Raw genomic sequence first — 23,207 nt, 5'->3', positions numbered from 1 at the left:
TTTTTCCATTTGCTATCTTGAATCACCTATCTTTTTAGTCTACTTTCACTATGTGAACTGGTTTATAATGATTCAGAATGAGTTTCCTGATAATAAAACAGAAGTCAAAGCAGTCCTGTCCTAGGACAACTCTTGCATTTGGAAGTCAAATTGCTGTCCCACACTTCATTGCAAATTGCCTGATCATGCACTTATGTTTTGTACTCACTGCTCCTCTATACTCATGCAAACGAGATGCCCCTGTTGAGTTACTTTGCTTCAAACCATGAACTGATTACAGAGAAACTGTACCCCACACTGCTGGCCATCTTACATGGAGGTCCATGGCCTCATTATACTCTTTGTGAGTTGACAGATAACCAGACATCTGTCAGTCTACAGGCAGATGCTACAACAAATGCTCAAGCAGGGCAGTCCAGTGTCTCAACATAGCAGAGCGAGGCAGTGAGTCCGCGTTCTCAGCTGGACATCTGTGTGTGTTTTAAGTAGACAAAGAACAACTCTGAATGCCTGTTTGGTCTAATTTTTTGAGTGGCAGGCTGTAGTTGGACTCTAGGTGGTATTTCTGAATGGAAAGCAGACCTGTGGAATGGTTAATCTGTTCAGCACCCTTCGGGACATGGGAGCAGCCTGGGGCCACACTGAGGCTCTGGGACACAGAGGGCCTGCAGCAGGTGCCTGAGCAGCTCATCAGTCCCCCCGGGGAAGACTGAGACAACTTCAAGACCAATGCACTGTTTGACTGCACTTACAGATACCACTGTGGGGGGGACCCAGGCATCCAGGAGGGACTCAGGTGTTGGGAGAGGGGAACCAGTTTGGTGGTACTGAAGTTCAGCATCATGGGGGTGGGGGGAAGGTAAAAGAGGGGCACTGAGGGAAAGGGAATCGATGTGACACGAGGTAAAACCAAAGTTGTGTGGAACCAAAGTTCAGGGTCACGGAGGAGGAAGGGAAGGGAGAATAATAAAAGAGGCGGAAGGGATTCGATGTGACACCGGGCGGAACCAAAGTCCAGGGCCACGGGAGCAGGGGAGAAAATAAAAGAGTGGACGCCGACGGAGTGATTTGAAATGACACCAGGCAGAACCAAAGCTAGGTGGAGCCAAGTTTCAGGGTCATGGTGGGAAGGGAGAGGAAAGGACACCGAGGGAGGTGAGGGACGGGCTAAAGGGGCACCGAGACCCCCCCCAGTAGACGTGGTGGTGTCCATGAGGGAAGTAGAGGAGGGGACACGGGGGGAATGTGAAGCAGGTGAGTGTAATTGTTTTGTGCGTGGGATTGTAAATTCCTGTGAGGGCCTTCCTAGTTTTTCAGGGGCTTTTTTTTTTTCTTTCTTTTTGTTACTCTTTTTTTTCCTCGTTTTAAAAATTCTTCTTTTTCCCCCTAGTTTTTCCTCCCCCCCCCCCCCCCCCCCAGTTTTTTGTTCCTTTCCTAGTTGTTGTTGTGTTTGGGGTTTTTTTTTGCTAGTGTTTCAGAGCCTCCCTAGATTCTGGTGTCATCTGATGAGTGAGGTGTTATTCTCATGTGCAGGTTAGGAAGCTAAGGGTCCGCTGCAAAGTGCAGAGCTCCCTCTTTTTCCACCAGAACTCCAAAACACAGAGAAAATGTTTCTGTGCAGCTGCTCAGGACAGCCCTGTGTCTCATGTAGAGTCCAATTCTTTGTGCCATGGGTGTATGTGTTCCTCCTTCAAAATGAAGACGTGCTGCCCGGTGTTTCGGCATTAGAGATTGTACCTGCTGGAATGAGTCTGTCCTCCCCACAGCTTGTGGTCGGTTCCATTGCGTCACCTCGGCAGCATCACAGGACTTGTTGGACAGGTTGTCAGCAGTCTACAACCTCTGGTCATGTCAAGGCGCTCTGGTGTTTTTTCCTGGAAATTCCAAGGTCCTTGGTTTTTATTATTTTAACTACTTATTTACTGTAAAAGATTTTGAATAAAATCTTAAATAAGAGTACCTAGAAAAGTTCTCGGGAGTAAATAATGCCTATAATCTATCCTATTACTTAAAACTCTGCAGACAGTAATTACCCCCAATTTACATAATAAAATTAAAAATAGCAGAATACTGGAGCACTAATCAGAAGTAATACCTGTACAGAAAAATCCTAGTTCATAATTTTAAAAAAATCATGTGTGCTAGTTATTTCACTTAGTAGTAAAGTAATAATTAAAATGTTACAGAATAAATAAATAAAAGGAATATTATTTTAGGGGGTTCTAGTGCAGGTTCCAGGTCAGCACATGGCTCTGGAGTGGGGTTGGGTTCTGAGCTAGGGGCGGGTTCTAGAATCTAGTTCAGTGGATACTTCTGTTTTAGCATCTCCTGAGGATTTGTAGTACTTGTTGATGATAGTGGAGCAACCCCTGGGGAGGACTGTGGAGTCCTGAGGAACCCAGTAGAGACCTGGGGAGTTGATGCGAGTTCAGAAGAAGTCTGGGGAGCCCTGAGGAGATGAGGTGCACCCTGGGAAGCAATGAGAAGCAGATACAGAAAGAACTCTAAACTCTGCCTTCATCTGCTAAGATCAAATCCATCACCTGCCACTCTGCACCCCAGCGGTGCAGAAAATATTTCTATGTCCCACTCCCAAATATTTCATCTTTGTAACACAGTCACGTGACAATATAGCAGCAGTTCTTTTAAATTTGAGAATAGCTTTTATCTTTTCACTAATGCAAAATGTGCATTGAATGCAACCCAGATAGTCAATATAACACCACTAAAAAAAAAACCATCACAAATGTCTGAGACAACTGCACAAAGCATAAATACACAGCCACAGGAAACTACTATTAGCAAAGCTTAAAATAAAGCCAAGACTTGTTTGCTAAAAATGTTACACAAAAGTATACGCTATTCACAAGTTCAGCCTTGTCTTTAGAAAGAGATTAATATGTAGTGACATGCAGCAACTGCTTCTACCCAAATGCCCTGTAGAAGACATAATAAACATAAGCCCTCAGTATATTCTACATGACAGGACTCACACCATAGCGGTGTTGAAAAGTAACCCTCAAAGCATACGTTTGCCACTGCAGAATATTTTGCTCTGCAGAATCCTAGCACCAAGAATTCTTCAAGCCCAGCCCAGAATTAGTCCTTCATGTTGATAAACCAGGTTTTGAAAAACCTCTGGAGAGATACACCTTTCTCCTGAATAATTTCAAGGGGGAAACGAGAGAGAGAAAAAAAAAGAAGGAAAAAAAAAAAAAGCAGGTCTTGTGAACAACTTTAGTGCAGTTCAGAAATCATAACAGTGCAAATTAGTCAGCACTGGTTTGTGGAGAGGTAAGATTTATGACTCAGGTCATAACTCAAGCTCTTTCTTAAAACCAGCTGACACCACCATGACTGCAGCACAAATCACAGACTCACCACTGCTGGCACAGCTGGTAAACAGCAGCAGCTCAGGCCTGGGCTACCTCCCCACAGTAAGAGGATGGAGAGGCCAAGGTACTCGAGGACCTAATCCATAATGACTTCAACACAATAAACAGGTTGCAAGCTATTTGTCAAAGGCCAAGCAAGAAGCTTATTACAGAACTGAGAAAAACAAAACACATTCTCCTGAGTTCCAGTCTCAGCCCACAGGGCAAGCTTGCTTCTTTAATCTGCATTGTACGTCCTGAGAACTGGCTGGTTCTTTTGCCGTGCTTCCTTCAGTATTGCACTTCACACATTTGGTTCATTTTTCCTGCCTTCAGGATAGAATTACATAGCAATAATTCTGATTGCAAAATAACTATTCTTTCAGTGTGTAATGGTCTGAGGTAATAAAAAGACTAAAGTATTTCAGGTGTAACTACAGTGAATAACTGAAAGACTAAAATATGAACCTTCTAGGCAAACCACACCAAGGCTGGCAGTCTAATGAATGTTAATACATGCAGTAAAGTAATAATACATTGAAAATGTGCCCTGAGCCATTTTAGTTTACTCCAGCAATTCAAACCCACAAAGCCAGAAGAGCCCTCATTTGTCTCCACCACTGCCTCTGGAAGTCCCACAACATATTCTGTCCACCCGAAGAAGCTGGACAACACGTGTGGGCTTCACACAAATATATGCAACAGATGCTATGTTTAGCAGAGAAGGGTAAAATTTCACTATTAGCCTGTCCTACCACAGAATATTTCAAGAAGTACAACACCAGGCACCTTGAACAACCTGCCGTCTTGCACCTTCTACTTTACTTGCAATCCAGTTCTTACCACCGTGTTGCTCCAGATTCACACTTAGTAACACCCAAATGGGCTTAAACAAGTAAGTCAAGTCCTCTCCACTCTAGGTACCTCTTCTTAGCAGTGAAAACACATATTCATATATATTACATGAGGCAGAATCTCTGTATCCGCTAACAATATAGTGTGCCAACCTACAAATACTCTGTATCATTTACACCTTAGTGAAAGGGTGTTACACCATGACTACTGGCAGTCACACAGCAGACATCTGCATGCTCAGGTGTCAGGCAGAGAAGACAACAGTTCATTTCACACACTAATTTTTAGTATACTAATCCTCAGTGCTGAAAACCTCACAGGTTTGGTACTTTCCCTGAGAGCGTAATTTCCTTGTTTTAAAAGTTTAACAAAAAACAATTAATCCATCTTGAATTAAGGCACAGCTTTCAAAAACATCTTCCTGATAACAATTAACGTTGCTACAGTGACCCTCCATGTGCATCAGAAGGGTTAACTGTGAAGCTCAACATGCAATGCTCAGTACAGAGCATACAAATCTAGAAGGCAAAATCCAACAGAAATTAAGACTCACAGGTGTGTGAATCTGCATTCTGTGAAGGGAGAACCTTTGAATGGATGCCACACCAAGTGCTTAAAGAAGCTTAAGTATTTACACTACAGTAATTTCTTAAAGCAGCTTAAAAGGTACTTTCAGCTCCTTCCTCTTTTAGAGACCAGGCATCTTATCACGAGATTTGTGATATTAAGTTACATACATCTGACTGCTGGAATCACATCAGACGCAGAAGTCTTACTAAATAAAATCATAGTCCTTACAATCATGGTACAATAAAAATAAGTAACAATAATAATAAAAAACCAAACAGATAATGTCTTCAGCTTTTAAAGTAATATCTTTACAGTTAACCTCATAATTCTGGGTGCCTGACATGATTTGAACTGGGCAACAGCAGAAGTTAAGATGCCAATTTAAAGTGGTTCCATTGCACATGTATTACCGCACTTGCCATGAAGTATATCAATTTAGCTGTATATCATAAGCAAGTTAGTTTTATTGTCGTACATGTACTGTCAAGAAGATTGCAGTGTTTATTGTTTAAGTTTAGGAGTACGTTAATAAAATATTTTGTATATACCTCGCAATGAAATGTTAGAAACCGTCTCATCCTCTAGACACCATGAGCGCTGGAAAACAACGGACTCTCTCTAAACGAGGAAGTAATAATTTGCTGAACATTTTTATGAATTGTCTGCAAAACTCCGCCATTAGAGGAACCCCTGGTGTATTTTTAGCATGTCCTCATTACCTCTTGCTTCGTGCTGGCGCTTCCAATGAGCACTGCTCTGCAAGGCCATGACAGGAACACCCTTAGACCAGCTCCAGCATGGCATAGAAATGCCAGACAGGGAAATCCTTAGTTTTAATGCCTATAGTTAATGCAAACAGTTCACTTCTTGCGAGCACTGCCTTTTGATCACAGGACATTACTACATGCGGCTAAGAGCCCTTCCTTGTCCTCACCAAGGAGACTGAGGTGGCGGCCATGTCTGAAATTCATTATTTAAACTCTAAGAAGTCCACAATGTATGGATTTCAACACATCTTCTTCAAGCACCACAATGCTGCCAGCCTCCTGGGGAGACATCTGGGCCACCTTCCTCTTTTCCCGTGGCGATCCCTTTGGTAACACCCTCATCTTAGACACACCCGTAGGATTCCAGCATCCCACAGCACACGCAGGATCCAGCTGCTCCCCCTCAGCTCCACGGGCCGGCCCTCCTCCAGCCCGAGGGGTTCGCCACTTGAGACGCCTCCACCTCTCTGTTCTCTCGGCTCTTTCTGACCGTTTTTAGAATCCAAGCGCACGCACAGCGGCGAGCAGCCGCCCGCCGGCTCCTTCCCTCGCCCCTGGAAGGTGCCAGAAGCCCCCGCGGACAAGTGGCGGGAGCCACGCGGCCCAGGCCCCGCCCACCGCGCCGCCACGCGCCCGCCCTCCCGCGCGACCCTTGCTTCGTCTTCCGCTGTGCGCATGCGCCCGGAGCCCGCTCGCGCGCGGGGGCCCCGTCGGTCTGTACGTAGCCGAGTTACGTCTGACGCCATTCCGCGGGGAGGGGGAGGGGGAGAGGGGAAAAAACCTGGCTCCCGCCAACCGCAACCTAGCCTGCTAGCCCGCAGCGCCGTGACGTTTACCTTGATGGACAGGGGCCGAAACCAATCCGACGTCCTAGCAGCGTCAGTTGATTGGTTGTCGCGCCGGGAGAGGCGGGCCGAGTAGCGGCGTGGTTTGGTTGCGTCAACACCGGTTTACATAGGGCGGAGTACGGCGTGTCCTTGGGCTCAGACGCCGGTGGGTCCGGGAGTCAGCGGGTTGCGGTCACCGCCGTGGGCGCAGTGTCAGCGGGGCGGCCGGCCAGGCAGGTGCGGGCAGTAACTGGTGGGGCAGCCGCGTGCGCGGCCTGGCCCCGGGCCCGACTCGGCCTGGGCCTGAGGCCGTGGCCCGGCGGGGCCGTTATCGTGGAGGGGTCGGTGAGGCAGGCCGGGCGGGAGGCGGTGAGGGACGGGCGTGTGAGGCGGGCGGTGCTGGTGTCCGTTCTGACAGCGTGATGCGCACCTCCGTGGGCCGGGGCGGGGGAGCCCGAGGCTGCGGCCTAAGGAGGCGGCCGGGGCGCGGCGGAAGGTCACGGCGGGGCCTGGTGGCACCACCTCGGGCGGCTGCGGCCGGGGGGGCTGGAGGGGCCGGGGTGGGGGTACCCAGCCTGCCCGGGCTCTGCCGGTGACCGCTGGCGGTCGGGTGAGCCGCCGCTCTGGGACCGTGCCGCGGTGGCGCCGCTTGCCGGCAGGGTCCCCCGCGGCGGGAGCGGCTGCTCGCCCCAAGGTCAGGCCCCGCGGGCCCGGAGCCGGGCGGTGCGGCTGCCCTTGGGTGCTCTCCCCAAACCGCCCGCAAATCGCGTTGCTGCCGGCGGGTGCTGGAGACGCGTCCCGGCCGGGGCGGGAGGAGAGCGGGGCAGCCCAATGCCGCCCGCCTGCGGTGTGTGCGGGGGTGATTTTCCTGCTGATAACGAATCACATGCAAAAAGGCCTGTCCCTTGACACAGGGGTGTTCGTGAGTAGGAAACTTTACTATTGTAGTAACACAAGCTGTATATGGAAGTCGTGTTCAATTTACCCTTCGAAAATTATCTCTGTACTGTTTAAACACTGCAGGGCAATTACTTTGGCTGAGGGAAGGTTTTTCCTGCTCTTCAAGCATGTTTATCACCTTGATACCTTTTAATGTAGCCTAAGGATTTTATGCTAATCTTTAAACCCAGGAGCTATAGCTTGTGGATAGAAAGCATGCTGGAGAATTACTGATATGCCGTATATGCGGTTTTGTAAATCAACAGGACTAGGTGACCTTGAAATTGCCATGCTGACCTCTGTGTGTATTCTTGGTCTAGTGCTGAAAATGGGAGATATTGAGAAGGGGAAGAAGATCTTTGTCCAGAAATGTTCCCAGTGCCATACAGTTGAAAAGGGAGGCAAGCACAAGACTGGACCTAACCTGCATGGCCTATTTGGACGCAAGACGGGACAAGCTGAGGGCTTCTCTTACACGGATGCTAATAAGAATAAAGGTAAATTTAAAGCAGTTCTGAGTTACTAGAGACATAAAATAATCAGTTGTTGGTGATAGTTCTAGAAGTACTGAAACCTGCTGAAAAGCAAAATAATATGGAGGACAAGAATATAAGTGTGCTTGTTACTTTAAAGTTACAAACTATCTTTTTTTTTTCTTCTCTCCAGGTATCACTTGGGGTGAGGATACCCTGATGGAGTATTTGGAAAATCCAAAGAAGTATATCCCAGGAACAAAGATGATTTTTGCGGGTATTAAGAAGAAGGCTGAGAGAGCAGACTTAATAGCATACCTCAAACAGGCCACTGCAAAGTAAAAGTTATCTGCTGCCTTATTTATTTCACAAATGAGATGGCAATGGAAATGTCTGTCACGAGATTGGTTTTTAAACTTTCTATTTTTACATGTACTGTATCTAACCTTAAAATCTGTTTCACCCACCAGATAACTTTGCCCACGGTGGGTCACTGGAGTACACACTTGTTTGGCAGCCACTAACTTAATGGAAACTATGTAATTGGGTTGATTTAAGTGACTATAATGTTCAGTCATTCTTGATAAAATTAAAAAAGAAAATAAACATTTCCTGCCTCTTCATTGTTTAAAATATATATATATATATATATGATCAAACGAGCAGTTGTCAACAGCGTAATAGCTTTGACACCCTAGCTCTTTCAGATGAAAAAGCAGTGTTTTTTGGCATCTTCCACCATATATCTTCGGTCACACTACTTTAAAAATTTTCCTAAAAAAACAGATGATATTTTTTGAAGTTTAATCAGTGCTAAGTGTTGTGTTATATATTAATCTGTCTAAAGCTTGCAAAAAGAATGCATTTCATCTGACTTAAAAACCATTTGTGAAATGGTGGTTGTGCCCAGCCACTTTTATTTTCTAAGGGAAGCATGTTACCTAATTTATCCATACTGAGAGCTGCATGTGCCAGTAGACTATAATTCCCCTTCAGAAACATCTTCAGTTCTGAAATATTATTGAAACCCTTTGCTCAGTAAGTCTTTCAAAAAAAAAAAAAAAAAGCCATTCTAAGTGTAATGGATAGAAGAGAAGAACATTCTGTTCTGGAAATACACACATGCTAAAGACTAAGCTGAGAGTTATTAAATGTTCTTAATTCAGCAGAAGCATTCACCTACAATCTACTGTTATGGGCAATTTCAGATGAAGGGGTACAGGAACAAATGCTGAAAGGAGACAGTCTTCCTCTGTGCCTGGCTGTAGCCAATGTCCTTACTTCTGAAGGTTCTGTTACGCACAGTGTAAAACAGTGTTTTTAATGTTTTATCTGCATTATTCATACTACATGAATTGTTCAGATGAATGTATTTACTGTGTACTGACAGTAAGGCATAACTCAGAGCAATCAATACTGTAAATTAAAAAAATTAAACGTCTTGTTTGCTGTACGTGTTTAAAATTAAGTGAAAAACAGTGGGAATGTAGAAAAAAATTAGGAGTGCAGCTTTACATTGTTAAGAAACAAGACAAGCAAAAAGCTCAGCATGAAAAGAAGTAAATGCTAGTGGAATTGGTGTGAGAAGTACTTAGAAGTGTGGCAAAGTTAGCAAGTGTTTTGGATTAGAACTAGCAAAGCTAAGCTCTTTAACAGTGCTCTTGCTGTGTTTCCGAAGTGGGATGGGAGAAAACTCAATGTAGCTTGAAAGCTGTAGCTGTGCTGCAGGATTGGCTGAGCTCAAGTCATGGTGAGTACAATAGCGTACTTAATCACTGAGTTGTGAAGGGCTGTCACTCAGAATTAATGAGTGACAAGAATTAAGATTACTAACAAGTTGTCGCAGTGGTTGATACCATATGTGTTGTGATTTTTTTTTTTTTTAAATCAAACTAAATGTGCAAGCAGCATTCCTTGCTAATAGGAAGGCAGACTTAACCAACAGCAGCTTCTCCACTAGAAGCTTATTAAGAGATACTTTCAAATTGTAGTATGTTTCTGTTCCAGTTCTCACAAGTGATGTTCATCATAGTGCCTTTTTGGCTATGCAGAACTTTCTTTTCCCTGTGTCAAAATCCTGATAGAGCTGTTATAGATAAAGAATGCAACCTTACCCAGCTCTGCAGTCTGCTGAAGTGATTACAGAGGATTACATGGAGGCAGCCGTGACGCTCTCTCTTCTGTCAGCACCTTTATGAGGTGAAAAAAAGACTTTGTGATCTCCAAGCTGCTATTCTTCCCTAGTTGAGCTGGAGAAGAAATGGACTGTAAAGAAGAGGATTTTGCAGTAAAGTGGCATTTAATTCTGCACAGGCAACAATTTACAAAAGTAAGTTAACATCATCAGAAAAACTTCTTCAGGAGGAAGCAGAGGACACAATTTAGCTTGCCTTGTTCTGTCTGTACCTCAGAGGCCTTAGTGCAAAGACAAGGGCAGCTCATACATACCACTGAAGATGGAGAAAACTGAACTCTAATTCTAGACTGGGGAAGCATCCTTGTGTACATTTAAGAGAAACAACCTTTCTGACCTTTGAAATTCCATTTTTCTCTCTGCATCCCTAGACAGCACCAGCTTATATTTGCTGCAGCCATTTACTACTGAACAAAAGTATTTCTACTAGTGGATCAGCAGAGCAAGAATATTGAAATGGAAGAAGGTTACATTATCACTTGTTGAGATGAGTATTAATGGAAATACTTGGGTGAGTTTTTTGGAGGGTAGGCCTGAGGCATCCAGACTGATTGTGGAATCAAGCCTTAATTCTTTGATTTCTAGGTCTACGGAGTAGGAGGAGTGAGGTTTGCCTCTTGTTATATGAAGTAGCAAATGTAGTGTGTTTCTTTCTGATAGTGATATCAGTCCAGACATTTGGTATTTCAGTAGTTCCTTTACAGTTCCAAATTAGGGAATCAATGCACCATTGCCAAACATTGCACCAGCCTATAAAAATGGTACCTGGCTACAAGTCTACAGATTTGTTCAGGCATGCCTTTCAAACTGATCTTGCAATATTTTCACATGTAGTTATGCAAATGCATAACGATTATAAATGGCAAAAATTACTGCGAAAAGAAAATTCAAAAGTACGGCTTTTCATAGTATGACTTTTCAAAACCAAAATGAAACAGATAGGATACTTTTAAAATTATGTAACTTCTTATTTATTAATTCCAGTGAAATTTAGTGATACAGAAGCTCTTATTTGGAATCTAACAATTGAAGTGTAATTCCTCTATAAACAGCTAAATTTGGGTAAGTTAAGTTCAATTCGTAGCTGTCTGGGCAATTGTAGATAATGGCTTAAATTAAAAATATGCTCATTTTGATAGATCTAGCCTTTTGTGGGATTACAGAATACTTTTCCTTTTTTTGGTATAAAATACAGCATCTGTGATCCAAAACAAATGTGATACATTATGCTTCACTTTGGGGGAGAACAGAAGTAAAATAGGAAACAGTTAAGAACTATTCTAGATATTGTAGTCTCTCAAAGCCATTAAAGCACATGCATTTACCTCTGTAGCAATCCTTGTCATTTGCCTTTATCTAAAATACATACTAAAACACTTCCAGGGCCAAAGACAACAGAAGTCTCTGTGTCACTGCATATAGCATGGGTTCAACTGTTCCAAACTGATCCTGAAAACCAGGTTATTCTGGGAGTGGAGCAGCCCAGAGGTAGCAGTAGGAAACAACCCTGGGGAAGGGTGTGAAATCCTTTCCAGAGCTGCAATGGCTGAGTCAGGACTCCAGGTAGTTCTCACCGTCTGCTCACAGTTCAGAGCTTGCCTGTAAGTACTTGCATGTTTTTTTTCCAGGATCATTCTTTTGATCTGAAATACATAAAATGTAATGTTCACCTTTTGAATAATTTTCTGGTTAGAGGTCTCACAGGAGGTGAGAGATGTGGATGACATGTTTGCTTCAGTGATAGGATACAGATTCACATGCCTGAATTTCTGGACAGCTGCATTAACCACCAAACTGAGCATGTGTGCTGGGGAGATGTACTCTGCCTCTGTTGGAGCTGTGATTATGCAAGAGGAGAGCCAGAGAGAAAATTAGCAAAGAGGAGCTAACTATAGCATAGTGTTCAAAACACATACCTTGGAGCAAGGGAGAAGGTGTGTTCTTTCCAGGTTGTTTATACATTTAATTTTAAGCAGTCTTGGATAAAAATAAACCTGGCAGTGGAGATCAGAGGTCATTAGTCTGCTGGTTTAACGTCTCATTAAGGCTGTTCGCTGCAGCTTCCTCCTGTGGGCCAGTGTTTGCTCAGGAAATGCGAGTCCCTGCCTCATTCCTATCAGAATCGCCTGCTCTCAAGATGCATCTTCCCCTTCCTCATTCTCCAGGTGTTAAAGCATACTTTTGTTTGCAGCACTGTGCTGTCCCTGTCTTACCACACTACCAGTTGTTTCATCATAAGCACTCAAAAGCTGTTGACATCAAGTGGTGTTCTCATCTTTACAATACCCTGCAGAAATTCACTGCTGATGTCCCCATTCAGTTGTGACTGTCTGGTGACAATTTCCTTTTAAGATGTCTGATGGTTCTCCATCTATGTGATATTGTCTTTATTAATAAAACTGACTAAAGCAGCTAAGAGTTGTATGTGGCTTTTACCTGCAATGTGTCTCAGAACTTTTTTACTGGGAGCTGCAGCAGGATGGTGTGGGCATTCCCTGATCTGTAGTGCTTCCAGATGAGTAGGAAAAACACACCACATACACAACAGGGAATTTTTAATGTATCGCTGGTGTCGCCTACATGCAGCCTCAAGAACCTGGTGCTCTCAGCCAGGTTTCATTGCAGGATTGTGCCTACGCTGACTGTAACCAGCATTTCCCTGAAAGCATTTCTCTTGCTGCTGATTCATTGCTTGGAGAACAGAGGAGTGGAAATCAGGTATCTACATCTCTCACCTTGTTTCTTATGGGACCTTGTATTTTTATTCCAAACTCTTCTCTCAGTTTAACTGCTATTCATATTAGATCTGGAGTTCTTCCCAGTGCTGTTTTTAAAGCAAAGGTACGACATTTTCAACTCTACATATTTTTGCCATAGTGATGATTATAATTCTGATTCTCATGTACAAGCTGTCATTGGTTAGCTTACCCATCTGGTCTTTCTCTTCTTCATTTTGCCTGTTACTGTTACAATTTAAATTTCTTTTGTATTGGTTGAACTGCTGGCAGCTTCTTGCACTTTACTATTCAAATGTAGTCTTTAATTTACATGTCTCTTAACTCTGTAGTGGACTGGTTTCTAAAGTTTCCAGGTAATGACTTTACTTGAAAGTCCTTTTTTCATTGTCTTTTTTTTTATTATTTATTTGGAAAGGATTTATTTTTTTAACTGCCTCTCACACAATGCATCACTCTTTTGGACCCAGATATTCTTATGTATTGAACAATAATTGTGTCCTTCACAGGAATACCTGAGAAACAGTCTTTTCTTGGGAGCCTCAAACACATCCTTCAAAAAAGAAATCATGGTAAGCGCTGAGAAACTTCTGTGGCTGGAACTATTTGGTGAGTTTATTTGCTACACCAAATGAGCAGCAGGGGGAGCTCATGTACTAAAAAGCTCCAGAAGAACTGACAACATGCACTTGAAGGACATTTTGAAAAAATCTTGAACAGTTTGAAAGACCAAGTTCATTTGTAGAAAAAGCAGTTCTAGTGTAAGTGCTCAGCAAAAAGTACTTGAGGTGATTAGTACAGCTGAATGCACTGATATATCTGCAATAAGTTTAGGGTCTTCTGAATTCTTAAACTGATTCATGTTTCATATTTCATCAGGCTTTTCCTGAGTTTGAAACAGCCTGTATTAAATTTCAACATATTCAAATGTTAAAAGATTCAGTTAGAACACAAAATGTTTCTTTCTGACTACTCAAAGAATCTTAATTAAAAGTGTCAATTTCTCATGCCTGCTCTGGCTTTGTTCCTACTGTGGAGCTCTGTTGAAATGATCAGTTGAAGTATTATGCTTGAAATGGATATACAGATCATAAGATAGTTTCTCCATTAGAAGGTAGGAACATCATGACCTTGGTTAGTAAAAATGCACTTAAATTCTGCTTTTAATACCGTTTTATGGATGGTATTTGTTGATAGTGTCAAATTACTCTGAAAACCATGGGAAGTTTTATAATACAGGTATAATCAAATACTAGCATTGTTACAACTTAAGATCCCAGGAAAACTAACACATAACATTGAGTCAGAATTTTACTTAGATGGGATATTTCTCATGAGGGTATCAATGTTAATTTAACTATCAGTGTAGATTTTCTGGCATGTGCTTGAACATGAAGCTTTTGCAGTTCTTCAAAGGACCATGTTGCCTTTCTTCATGTCAATCCATGGTTTATGTGTATGTTGCAAGTGCCTAATTCTATCAGGAGCAGGGTGATCAGACATAAAAAAAATAGCTTTTCTGTGTGTTTGCCACCACTCTGAATTCTCAGAAAGATGACAACTCTCTCTACACCAGCATGCAATGACACATCAGAAAAAGCTCCCCACAGAAAGAAGCAATTCAAAGAGAGGGCTTTGCAGTTGAAAGATACTTCCACATCAGAAAATCTATCAAGAGCATAGAGGAGTCTTCTACAAAGGAACAGGGTCACAAGACAGAAATCAAGATGACACAAATGAAGCAATGAAAGGGGAAACAAAGTGGAAATGAAACAAGGTTAGTACAGGGTGAAATATTACATATTCTCATTACATCTTCAGCAGTTAGAAAGACTGTGCCTGTGCTTTAACCTGTTGAGTAGATGCTAATTATTGCAGTGGAAAAGGAATAGCAGTGGAAACCCAGAAGCAATAAAACCCAAACTTGCCTATCTTCAGCTGAAGGTTTGGCAACTCTGTGTGTGTTCAGTGAATATCCCTCTGGTTGGATGCCTTTAATTTTGCTCCAGCTCTGTGAAGTCGTCTGATTGAGGCGACCTGGCTCCAGCAGTCCGTACTTTGCTTCCAGTGATTTTAGTGATATATATTCCACATTAGCGAATCAGCCAGCTGAGTAATGGTGTGATGTTTACTCAGGGCACATATCAAATGATGTTTTGCAGCTTTGATCCTTCTGTAACTCTAGAGCCTAATGTCCCCACTCGCACAACATGCTTGAGTTACGCTACAGTTGACGGCCTAGCTTTAAATTTTGTTCCAGCTTCATATCTTACCTGACAAGTACAGGTCAGTGATCTTCAGTAGCTACAGTGAACATAATACACATCAAAGGGCAACAAGAAGTGCTGTAGCACAGGAGAGAGTCAGCCTTAAAACCAGCTTTTTTTCCTTAGCCAGAATACATAAAAAGCATTGGTGGGAAGCATGGTCTAAATTACATTTACATTGCAGTCTATTTTTTTTTTATTTAAGGGTGTTAGTTCTCTGAGCTGCTCTGTGACAACCCAGAACTCCATTGAAAGTCAAGTCATCAAGAAAGTAATCAACAAGTGAAGATAAAGAGACCCAAACCCCAGTGAATCCGCATCTACTACAGTGCCATCTGTCTCTCTCTTTGCCTGTCTGGCTCTTTAACACCAGCTTTCAGTTTCTAGATGGTGCAGTCTGATGCTCTGACTGATCAGGTTAGCAAAACTTATGTTTTTCTCTCAGAAAATGGTTTCTAAAAACCTTTTTTTTTTTCATCACTTGAAGATTTTAAGAAAACCGTTTATTCAGTGAAGCAGTTGGTTTTATTTTTCTCATATCAATCAAATCAGTGCTGTGTGTTGCACTGATGCTACCACCAGGAAAGCAGGAGAGAGAAATGTCAGAGCGACAGCTTCTTCTGCCTCCTGCAGTGAGCTGGGATACTCTCCTCCAAGGGTTTCACACCGTGGCCTGGAGACAGCATCATCATGAATTGTGCACCCACGACAGATCGGTGCCTGGCAGCTGGGGTGGTTTTGCTGTGGTTCTGGGAAGCCTTTTCATCATAGACATCAAGTCTATGCCCACTATGCCCATAGACATCAAGTCTATGCTCACTCCTACCGTGGTTAAAAAAGAGGATGGAGGAAGAGACAGAAACTGTCACTAGTTTGTGCACTGTGATATGGGGGTTCAGCCTGGGAGAGTCTCCAGTTTGGGTTGGTGTGCTGACAGATGCTTTGCCACACAGGGTTATCTTTAATCTTGATCTTCCCACTGTCCATTACTATGAACATCTGTGCTACCCCTCACCTCCCCTCTTGTCCTGTATGGCTGCATCAGGGAACTCCACCAGGTCTTGGCCATGTTTGACTTCTCGCAAAACAGGGACAGTCTCCACTGATCTTCCAGGTGGGTTTGATTTTCTCTCTACTGTGTTACAATTTCCAAACATCCTTTCTTTCTAACCTTAGCTAGTCTTTTGATTTCTCCAGGTCTTTCTTGGGCAATCCAATAACCCTTGTTTGTTTTACCGAAAAAGTAAAGAGTAAAGAGTTTTACCCAGTTTAGGGGGTAGGAGGGCTGGGTTTTTCTGAGTTGTTTGTTTGTTCCTTCATTTGTTTTGCAATAAGTTTTAATTTAGAGAGTCTCTGAATGGCCCAGCCAGTCCCTTCATCATGGGAGAAGAATATAATTGTATAATTACAAGGACTTAATTGTTTTCCTATTTCTCTGACTGCTTCAAGGTGACTCTGAGGGACTTCAAATATTGGGTAATTGTTGGATTAAGAAGACTTTTTATCTGCAGAATTTCATTTTATTGGTGCACATCATATATCCACTTTCTCTTCATTTGTGGACCTAATGTAATTTGAGAGCTTGTAACCTCACTGAAAATAGTAGTAAATATCAAGTGTACATTTCAGGACAGCACTCAACATCAAGAGGTTTCAAAGGCAGTTTTCTTAACTTCCAGTAGCACAGGCGCATAAGTCTAAACAAAAGCTTTATAGTAGCATGATGAGAATCTTGAACTTGGGAGTTTCATATTAGAACAAGAAAATATTAATGAAATTCTGAAATGTTTGACCCTCTGGTGACCCATCATGCTTTCTTTGCTGTCTTCAGCTATTACAGCTAGTTTTCTCCAGAGAGTGAAATACATGGCTATAGCGATTGCTGAAAGATTTGGCTAGCAGATGCTTGTTTTAAGCTATTTCTAAGGTAGTTCCTGCATGAACACAATAGCTTGTTCATTTTTCTTTTATTTTTATTTATCTGAGGCCCTTGTCCCTCTGTCACACACATGGAAAGTGAAAGAAGAAAGAAGAGTCAGTGAATTCTGACCATTGTACAGAGCTTTTTTCTGTATGTGTGTGCACTCCATATTTGGGGGACTTCCTGGTTTTCCTGTGACTTGTTCCTGGGTCCTCTTTCTTTCTAGCCACAGAGGAGGAAACTTTCTGCCTTTTGTAAAACCACCTTTTGAAGGAAGTCCTGGCTTTTTGTTACTTAAGCCCATCCTTTCAAATAAATGTGTACTTCAGTAGGTGGAACCAGTCTCAGTCTGTACATTCTTGTGCCTGTCTCTGGAGCTGTTTCAAGTTTTTAAGCAGTGCGTGGGGGTTTACTTGATGAACAGGAGGAGAGTTTTCACTACTCACAGGAGTGGTATCCACTTACAGGTGTAAAATTATATGCTTCAAACTTTCTAACTGTGGGCAAATATGCACTTGTTTAAAATTTGCAAGTAGGTGGAATTTTTCCACCTTGCTGAGCTTTGTATCAATCACATAGTGCTACAAGCAATTTGTAAGTATTAAATAGACTTTGCTTAGTTCAAAAATGCCAGGCTTTTTCTCTTATGCTTTAATGGAAGCTGTGAACCTGCCAATATGTATTTAATCACAGAAAATGCAAGTGCCTGTAAGTTCACACAATGTGTACAAAGTGTGCCAGAGTTGTGAACTTCACTGTTTATTTTTGTCAGTCACAAGAAATTCAAGGTCTTAAAAAGTTACGAGTGTCAACTAGAAATTAATGTGGCCATATGATTCACACATGTCTGTGTAAGGTTTGTCTCCTACATCCAAACTTCATTGGAGAAGATTTACTTTCCATACTGGTCTTGGTTTTAGTTCCCTGTCACCATGACCAAAATGACAAACCTCTTCTAGGCATTGTATTGGCTGGGAAAGTTTGGTGTAGATCACTGTATTAAAGCACCTCAATAGGGGCTTGTGTATATATACAATCACAGAATCAGATAATTATTTAGGTTGGAAAGGACCTTTAAGTTCAAGTCCAACTGTTAGTGTAGTACTGCCAAGTCCACCACTAAACCGTGTCCCTAAGCACTACGTCTACACATCTTTAAGGCACCTCCAGGGATGGTGACTCAACCACTTCCCTGGGCAGCCTGTTCCAGTGCTTCACAACCCTTTCTGTGAATAGCATTTTCCTAATATCCAATCTAAACCTCCCCTGGTGCAACTTGAGGCCATTTCCTCTCATTCTATCACTCACTAATTGGGAGAAGAGACCAACACCCTCCATGCTACAACCTCCTTTCAGGTAATTGTAGACAGCAATAAGGTCTGCCCCCAGCCTCCTTTTCTCCAGGCTAAACAGCCTCAGTTCCCTCAGCTGCTCCTCATCAGACTTGTGCTCCAGACCCCTCACCAGCTTCGTCGCCTCCTCTGAACTCTCTCCAGCACCTCAATGTCGTTCTTGTATTGAGGGGCCCACAACTGAACACAGGATTCAAGGTGGGGCCTCGCCAGTGTCAAGTACAGTGGCACAATCACTCCTTTAGTCCTGCTGACCACACTATTCCTGATACAAGCCAGGATGCTCTTGGCTTCCTTAGCCACCTGGCCACACTGCTGGCTCATATTCAGCCGGCTGTCAATCAACACTCCCAGATCCCTCTCTGCCAGGCACTTTCCAGCCACTCTTCCCGGAGCCTGTAGTGCTGCCTGGGGTTGTTGCGACCCAAGTGCAGGACCTGGCACTTGGCCTTATTGAACCTCATACAACTGGCCTCAGCCCAACAACTCATCCAGTCCAAATCTCTTTGTAGAGCCTTTGTACCTTTCCTGTCACATGGACCTACAAATATTACATCAGGCCTGGAAGTTTTTGGTTTTCAACTTTGGGATTTTGTTTTTCAGCTTTGATTGTTTCTTGCTGATGTGGACTTTCCTGGATTATTTCTCTTTGGCCTCATTGCTTGCCTCAGAAGAGCTCAGAGGCCAATACACGTATTCTTAGTTTGAATTCTGTTTTATGGAAGACATAGAGGAGGCAGTCCAGTACTTAAAAAGAAGTGAATGTTTTGCTGCTTCTGCCTTGAATCTCTTACAGCAAGAAAAGCTAATTTAATGACAGAACCAACAACTTTGGTTAAAAAGACATCCTACACCTGGAATCCCAGCTTATTGTCCTGGATGGATCAACTCTTCATCCTTCATTCATCCAGCATTAAATAGTCTATTTGAAAAGAGCTTGTCTACAGTGAATGGATAACAAACCTCGCCCCAAGGCTCCTTCTGAAAAAGTTGTGGTTTCTCTGTTCTCTCTGAACAAAGTCTTGTGTTGGTATTGCGCTACTGTTTATTCATTGATTACTATCTCAAATATGTGTCACATTCTCTCACTGCTTCACAGTGCACGTACAGATAACTAGAGATTAGAAGTCTGCACCATATAAGTTACTAGAATAATAATTACAGACTCAATGCACTGAGTCATTTTATTTTTTTAAGTAGTGGTCCCTAGCAGTTCAGAACTGATAAACAGGGTGTCAGATAAAATATCTACTCCAGGACAATATTTTCAGCAATCCTGTTTTTGCAGCTTCTTTCTTATTATTCATACACATTTTCTCGATCTGTGTCTGAAGCTCAGGAGGAAAATAATCAGCTTTTGTGGGATTTAGACATTACAGTGCTGCTCTGTTTCTAAGCACTCAAGTAATAAAGGCTTTTGTAATCATCTCCAGCATACAGTATTACTATTTTCCAAAGCTGTCATTGCTCTTAAGTTTAATGGCTACTCTAAAACTTAGAAGCAGCTATGAAAATCAAAAAGGATGGCACCACAACTGCAGACTGAAATCCAGAAGGCTGTGGTTCTTGCTCCAGGAAAAATATTGAATGCATTAGCAAACGTGATTTCATTAACAGCATTAAAAGTTATCATTTACAGGAAAGCGAGCTCTACTTTGGCGTATATTTCAGTGAATGACAACAACGTTTTGAATATTTCAACTAACATGCATTGATAGCTTGTTTGGGGCAGAAGATCTAAAAGCATTTGAGATTGCAGCAGTGTTCTTTAGAATAATATGAAGAATTGCTATTGCACTCTTTTTTTTTTCATTTCAAGAAGAAATTTTGCAGAATATTTAGGGTATTCTAATGTTCATATATAATTAAAAACACAGGCATGTCTCCTAGCTAATCACGTTGACCAGTGTATTTCTAAAAATATTGTCTTTTATACTTTTCTTCTTTTCTATATAGTAGAAAAAGAAACGCATCCTAAATTTTGCTCCTTCATGGCTTTTACAGTTTTGCTTAGAGCTGACTCAGTTTTGGGACTTGGGGGTTGGATTGCTTCCTTCTCCTTCTCCTTCTCCTTCTCCTTCTCCTTCTCCTTCTCCTTCTCCTTCTCCTTCTCCTTCTGCTTCTCCTTCTCCTCCATCTTCACTTCCATACGCAAAACCTACATAATTCTCATCAGTCCTTTCTGCAGCCCTGTCTGGATTTGTTGATGATCTCTTATTTCTATCTGGCCAGCAGTGAGTCCTCTCCTAGGCTTTGTTACTGCTAGTAACACACTAAGATTTAGCTTTTGTGACATCATCTGTTCTGGGAACAGCTGGACAGATTTCTTGGATTTCTGCAAGAAACCTAGCTGAACAAGAATATACCACTCTGCAAGCTCAAAGACTGCTGTTGTTTCCTGAAACAGCAAAACAATATTGATAAATTTTCTTAGCTGTTTTGACAATTTTTTTATCTTCAGTCTCGTGATTGTTACCTGAATGGCCGCCATAATTTTAGTTTAGGATAGCATCAGTCAATGTTTCAGAAAATCAAGATCAATTTCAGTTAGGCTTTTCCAGTTATCTTTTACTTAGAGGGAAACAAATGAAGTGGGTAGGAATGTTATTGTGTCTTGACATTTCTTGTTTACAATTGTAAGGCCTGATTCTCTGCTCTTTCAAAGTGATACAAGTTGGGCATAAATGTAAGGCACAACGTAAATGTACAGTGGTGTAAAATCAGGGGCGGAGAGGAAGGAATTTGGGCCCAAGATTGGTCAAAGTGGAGAGTATTTAGATGTGGGTAGAGCTCATCATCTTCAAAGCAGAGGGTGCAAAGATAAAAGGTCCATGAATCCAAAGAACACCAGGAATCTGAACTCAAATCCTGCAGAAGAGCACAAGAGGCAGCTGGTTTGATGCGCCTACCCAGTCATGCCACAAGTATATGTTTTCAGGTCTGCCTCTTCAAAGAGGAAGACCTACAGGTAAGGCACCTGGCAGACAGAAAGGGAATATAATCACGTAATAAAAGCTTTCCCTCCTCCTCCAGGGACTGGGAAAGGAGAAGAAAGGCAGACAGGCTGTTCCCATGTCCTATTAATAACTGGTCCTGGGTGGCTACAGAAACCAAGCACACCTCACCATAGCTCAGACTACCCAGGGGAGGTGTGGAAACCAGGAGCGCCTCTCAGCAGCTGCAATGCCTGAGGTGCTGCAAATCCACCAGCACCTGCTTTTGCTGTGCCCGGGCCTGGGAGCAGCTGGCATAAAGCAGAATTCTCTCCTATACAGTTAGAGAAGTCATGCAAAGCCTCTTTTGCTGTCACCACATCCTAACTGAGCCAATAGCCTCTTCTGTAACAGAGCTGAGTGCTGTCGCTGTCATACTAACAGGAATGGAAAATGAAGTTTAATGTAATATGAGAAAAAAGAAGGGAAGTAAATAAATTTACGCAAAAATCAAGGATGCTCTTCAGCTCATTACAGTGAAAAGAGTGGGGACAAGAAATAAGCAAGTCCATGGGCGAAGGAGAAGGGTGCTACATCAGTTAACAGCGGAAACTGGAAATACATGATGTTTGTGCATCAAATATTCACCTCGTTGCTCACATCTAATTTTCTACCAATGTTTTCAGCAATAGTGGCCATTAAACCACACCACATATATACACAAAAGCTTCTACTTTGGAAATAGTATTACCTTCTTCAGTCTTTACAGAAAACCCTGTGGCATCAAAGAACTTCTCGTGCAATGCAAGGAGCTCGTCCCTCTTGTCACCTGCCAGCAATGTATGTGTGCCTCTGTCCTTGCTGCCAGTTACTGAACAGGGGCTTTGGCACCTCTGACCAAGCTGGAATGTCACCAAAAGAAAAGCAAAGTTTCCTCGAGTCACTGAAAAATCAGCTACATAATTCACATTTGGAAAACGCCATGGGGAGGAAAGAAAGTAAAAATGGCGGGAGCAGCTGGTGTGTTCCATGTCCAACACCTACATGGAGAAATGCACATACAGTGACATAAAAGGATGAAAATTCAAGTGTTGGAAAGGAGTAAGAAAACGTGGAAGGGGCTGAAGGGAAGGGGAAGAGACTTCCTGGGGGAAAAGAAGGTCCTCAAGACAACTATTCCTTAGGAAGAAGAGAATAAAAAGGACTGGAGATAGTCCAGGGGATGGAAAACTGGTGATCAAATGGAAGTCGGGAGGCAGACCTGGTAATGTTTACTGGGAAACAAAGGCACAAGGAAAGCAGAAGGCTTTAGGAAGGAACAAAGAAAATGCAATTGTAAAGGACCGAAGAATTTCCATGCAAAGTGTGAGAATTGAAAAAGACTAGAGAAAATTCACCCAAACATAAAAATATGATGCTGGAGAAGCAGAAAGTAAGAATTAAAGCAGAACCAGGATGTTATTTGGTCCATCTTATTGAGTGTTTGGCCTGTCCAGCATTCTGCCCTGTGAGTGAGTAATAGCTTGTTGCCTTCTCTAGATTCTGGTCCTCTGAATACAGTCTACACCAGCCTCTTCTTTTTTTTTCATTCTGAAAAGCTGACTGATCTTGCGCTTATACAGCTGAAAGTCCATAAAAATTCATAAAAGCAATTTTACAGCAAAAAGCAATATTACAATAGTGAAGCGCTGTGCCTCCGCAGGCAGCAGCTGCAGGAACAGGGTATCATTTTCACTCTGATCAGCCCTTCAGCTGCTCATTTTCACATGCCTATGGTCTCATTCTATAATCAAGAGGTAAAAACTGAAATCTAAGGAGAAGCTTCATATTATGAATTATGAAGTTACTTCATTAGTAATTAGAACACCTATAACAGCAGGACATATACACACATGGAAAAAAACGTAAATTATTCAGTTGAAAGCACACTTCACCAAAATGCCCAAGCAAAATACGCTCTCTTTCATATGGTTTTGAGCTTTTTATCTTACTTCTTCATA

At 42.5% G+C, this 23,207-nt stretch overlaps 1 protein-coding gene and 2 long non-coding RNA genes across 5 annotated transcripts in view; 2 read left to right on the top strand and 1 right to left on the bottom strand.

The window, feature by feature from the left end:
• LOC110355402 (uncharacterized) overlaps positions 1-6,254 on the bottom strand; it is a 117,110-nt gene extending 110,856 nt beyond the window's left edge. Inside the window, exons 1-2 of the long non-coding RNA XR_002408053.2 lie at positions 5,519-6,254; positions 1,738-1,874 (exon numbers count right to left, since the gene is read on the bottom strand). This is a non-coding gene — a long non-coding RNA (uncharacterized LOC110355402). The remainder of the gene's footprint in view (positions 1-1,737; positions 1,875-5,518) is intronic.
• LOC110355403 (uncharacterized) lies at positions 1,061-1,959 on the top strand. Its single transcript, XR_002408054.2, has 2 exons — positions 1,061-1,254; positions 1,534-1,959. It is a non-coding gene; the product is annotated as an uncharacterized LOC110355403 (long non-coding RNA).
• A 148-nt stretch (positions 6,255-6,402) lies between the features above and the next one.
• On the top strand, positions 6,403-9,246 carry LOC102085712 (cytochrome c-like). 3 transcript variants are annotated; one of them, XM_065051348.1, is made up of 3 exons: positions 6,403-6,630; positions 7,653-7,829; positions 7,999-9,246. In XM_065051348.1, the coding sequence occupies exons 2-3, from the start codon at positions 7,661-7,663 to the stop codon at positions 8,145-8,147; spliced, it is 318 nt and encodes a 105-aa protein (XP_064907420.1). In that variant the 5' UTR covers positions 6,403-6,630; positions 7,653-7,660; the 3' UTR covers positions 8,148-9,246. The 3 variants fall into 3 exon arrangements, with proteins under 3 accessions (XP_064907420.1, XP_064907422.1, XP_064907421.1); XM_065051350.1 differs by having other exon boundaries at positions 6,425-6,559; XM_065051349.1 differs by having other exon boundaries at positions 6,475-6,626.
• The last annotated feature ends 13,961 nt before the right edge of the window (positions 9,247-23,207 follow it).

The sequence above is a fragment of the Columba livia genome, chromosome 2, assembly GCF_036013475.1.
Source record: "Columba livia isolate bColLiv1 breed racing homer chromosome 2, bColLiv1.pat.W.v2, whole genome shotgun sequence".
NCBI lineage: Eukaryota > Metazoa > Chordata > Aves > Columbiformes > Columbidae > Columba > Columba livia.
Note: the sequence above shows the minus strand (reverse complement) of the source record. Positions and strands in the feature narration are given on the sequence as shown.

Excerpts from the sequence above, each read along its gene's own strand:
- LOC102085712 (XM_065051348.1), top strand. The coding sequence starts at position 7,661 with ATGGGAGATATTGAGAAGGGGAAGAAGATCTTTGTCCAGAAATGTTCC. Across the intron at positions 7,830-7,998 it reads GGATGCTAATAAGAATAAAG|GTATCACTTGGGGTGAGGAT; the intron begins GTAAATTTAAAG and ends TCTTCTCTCCAG.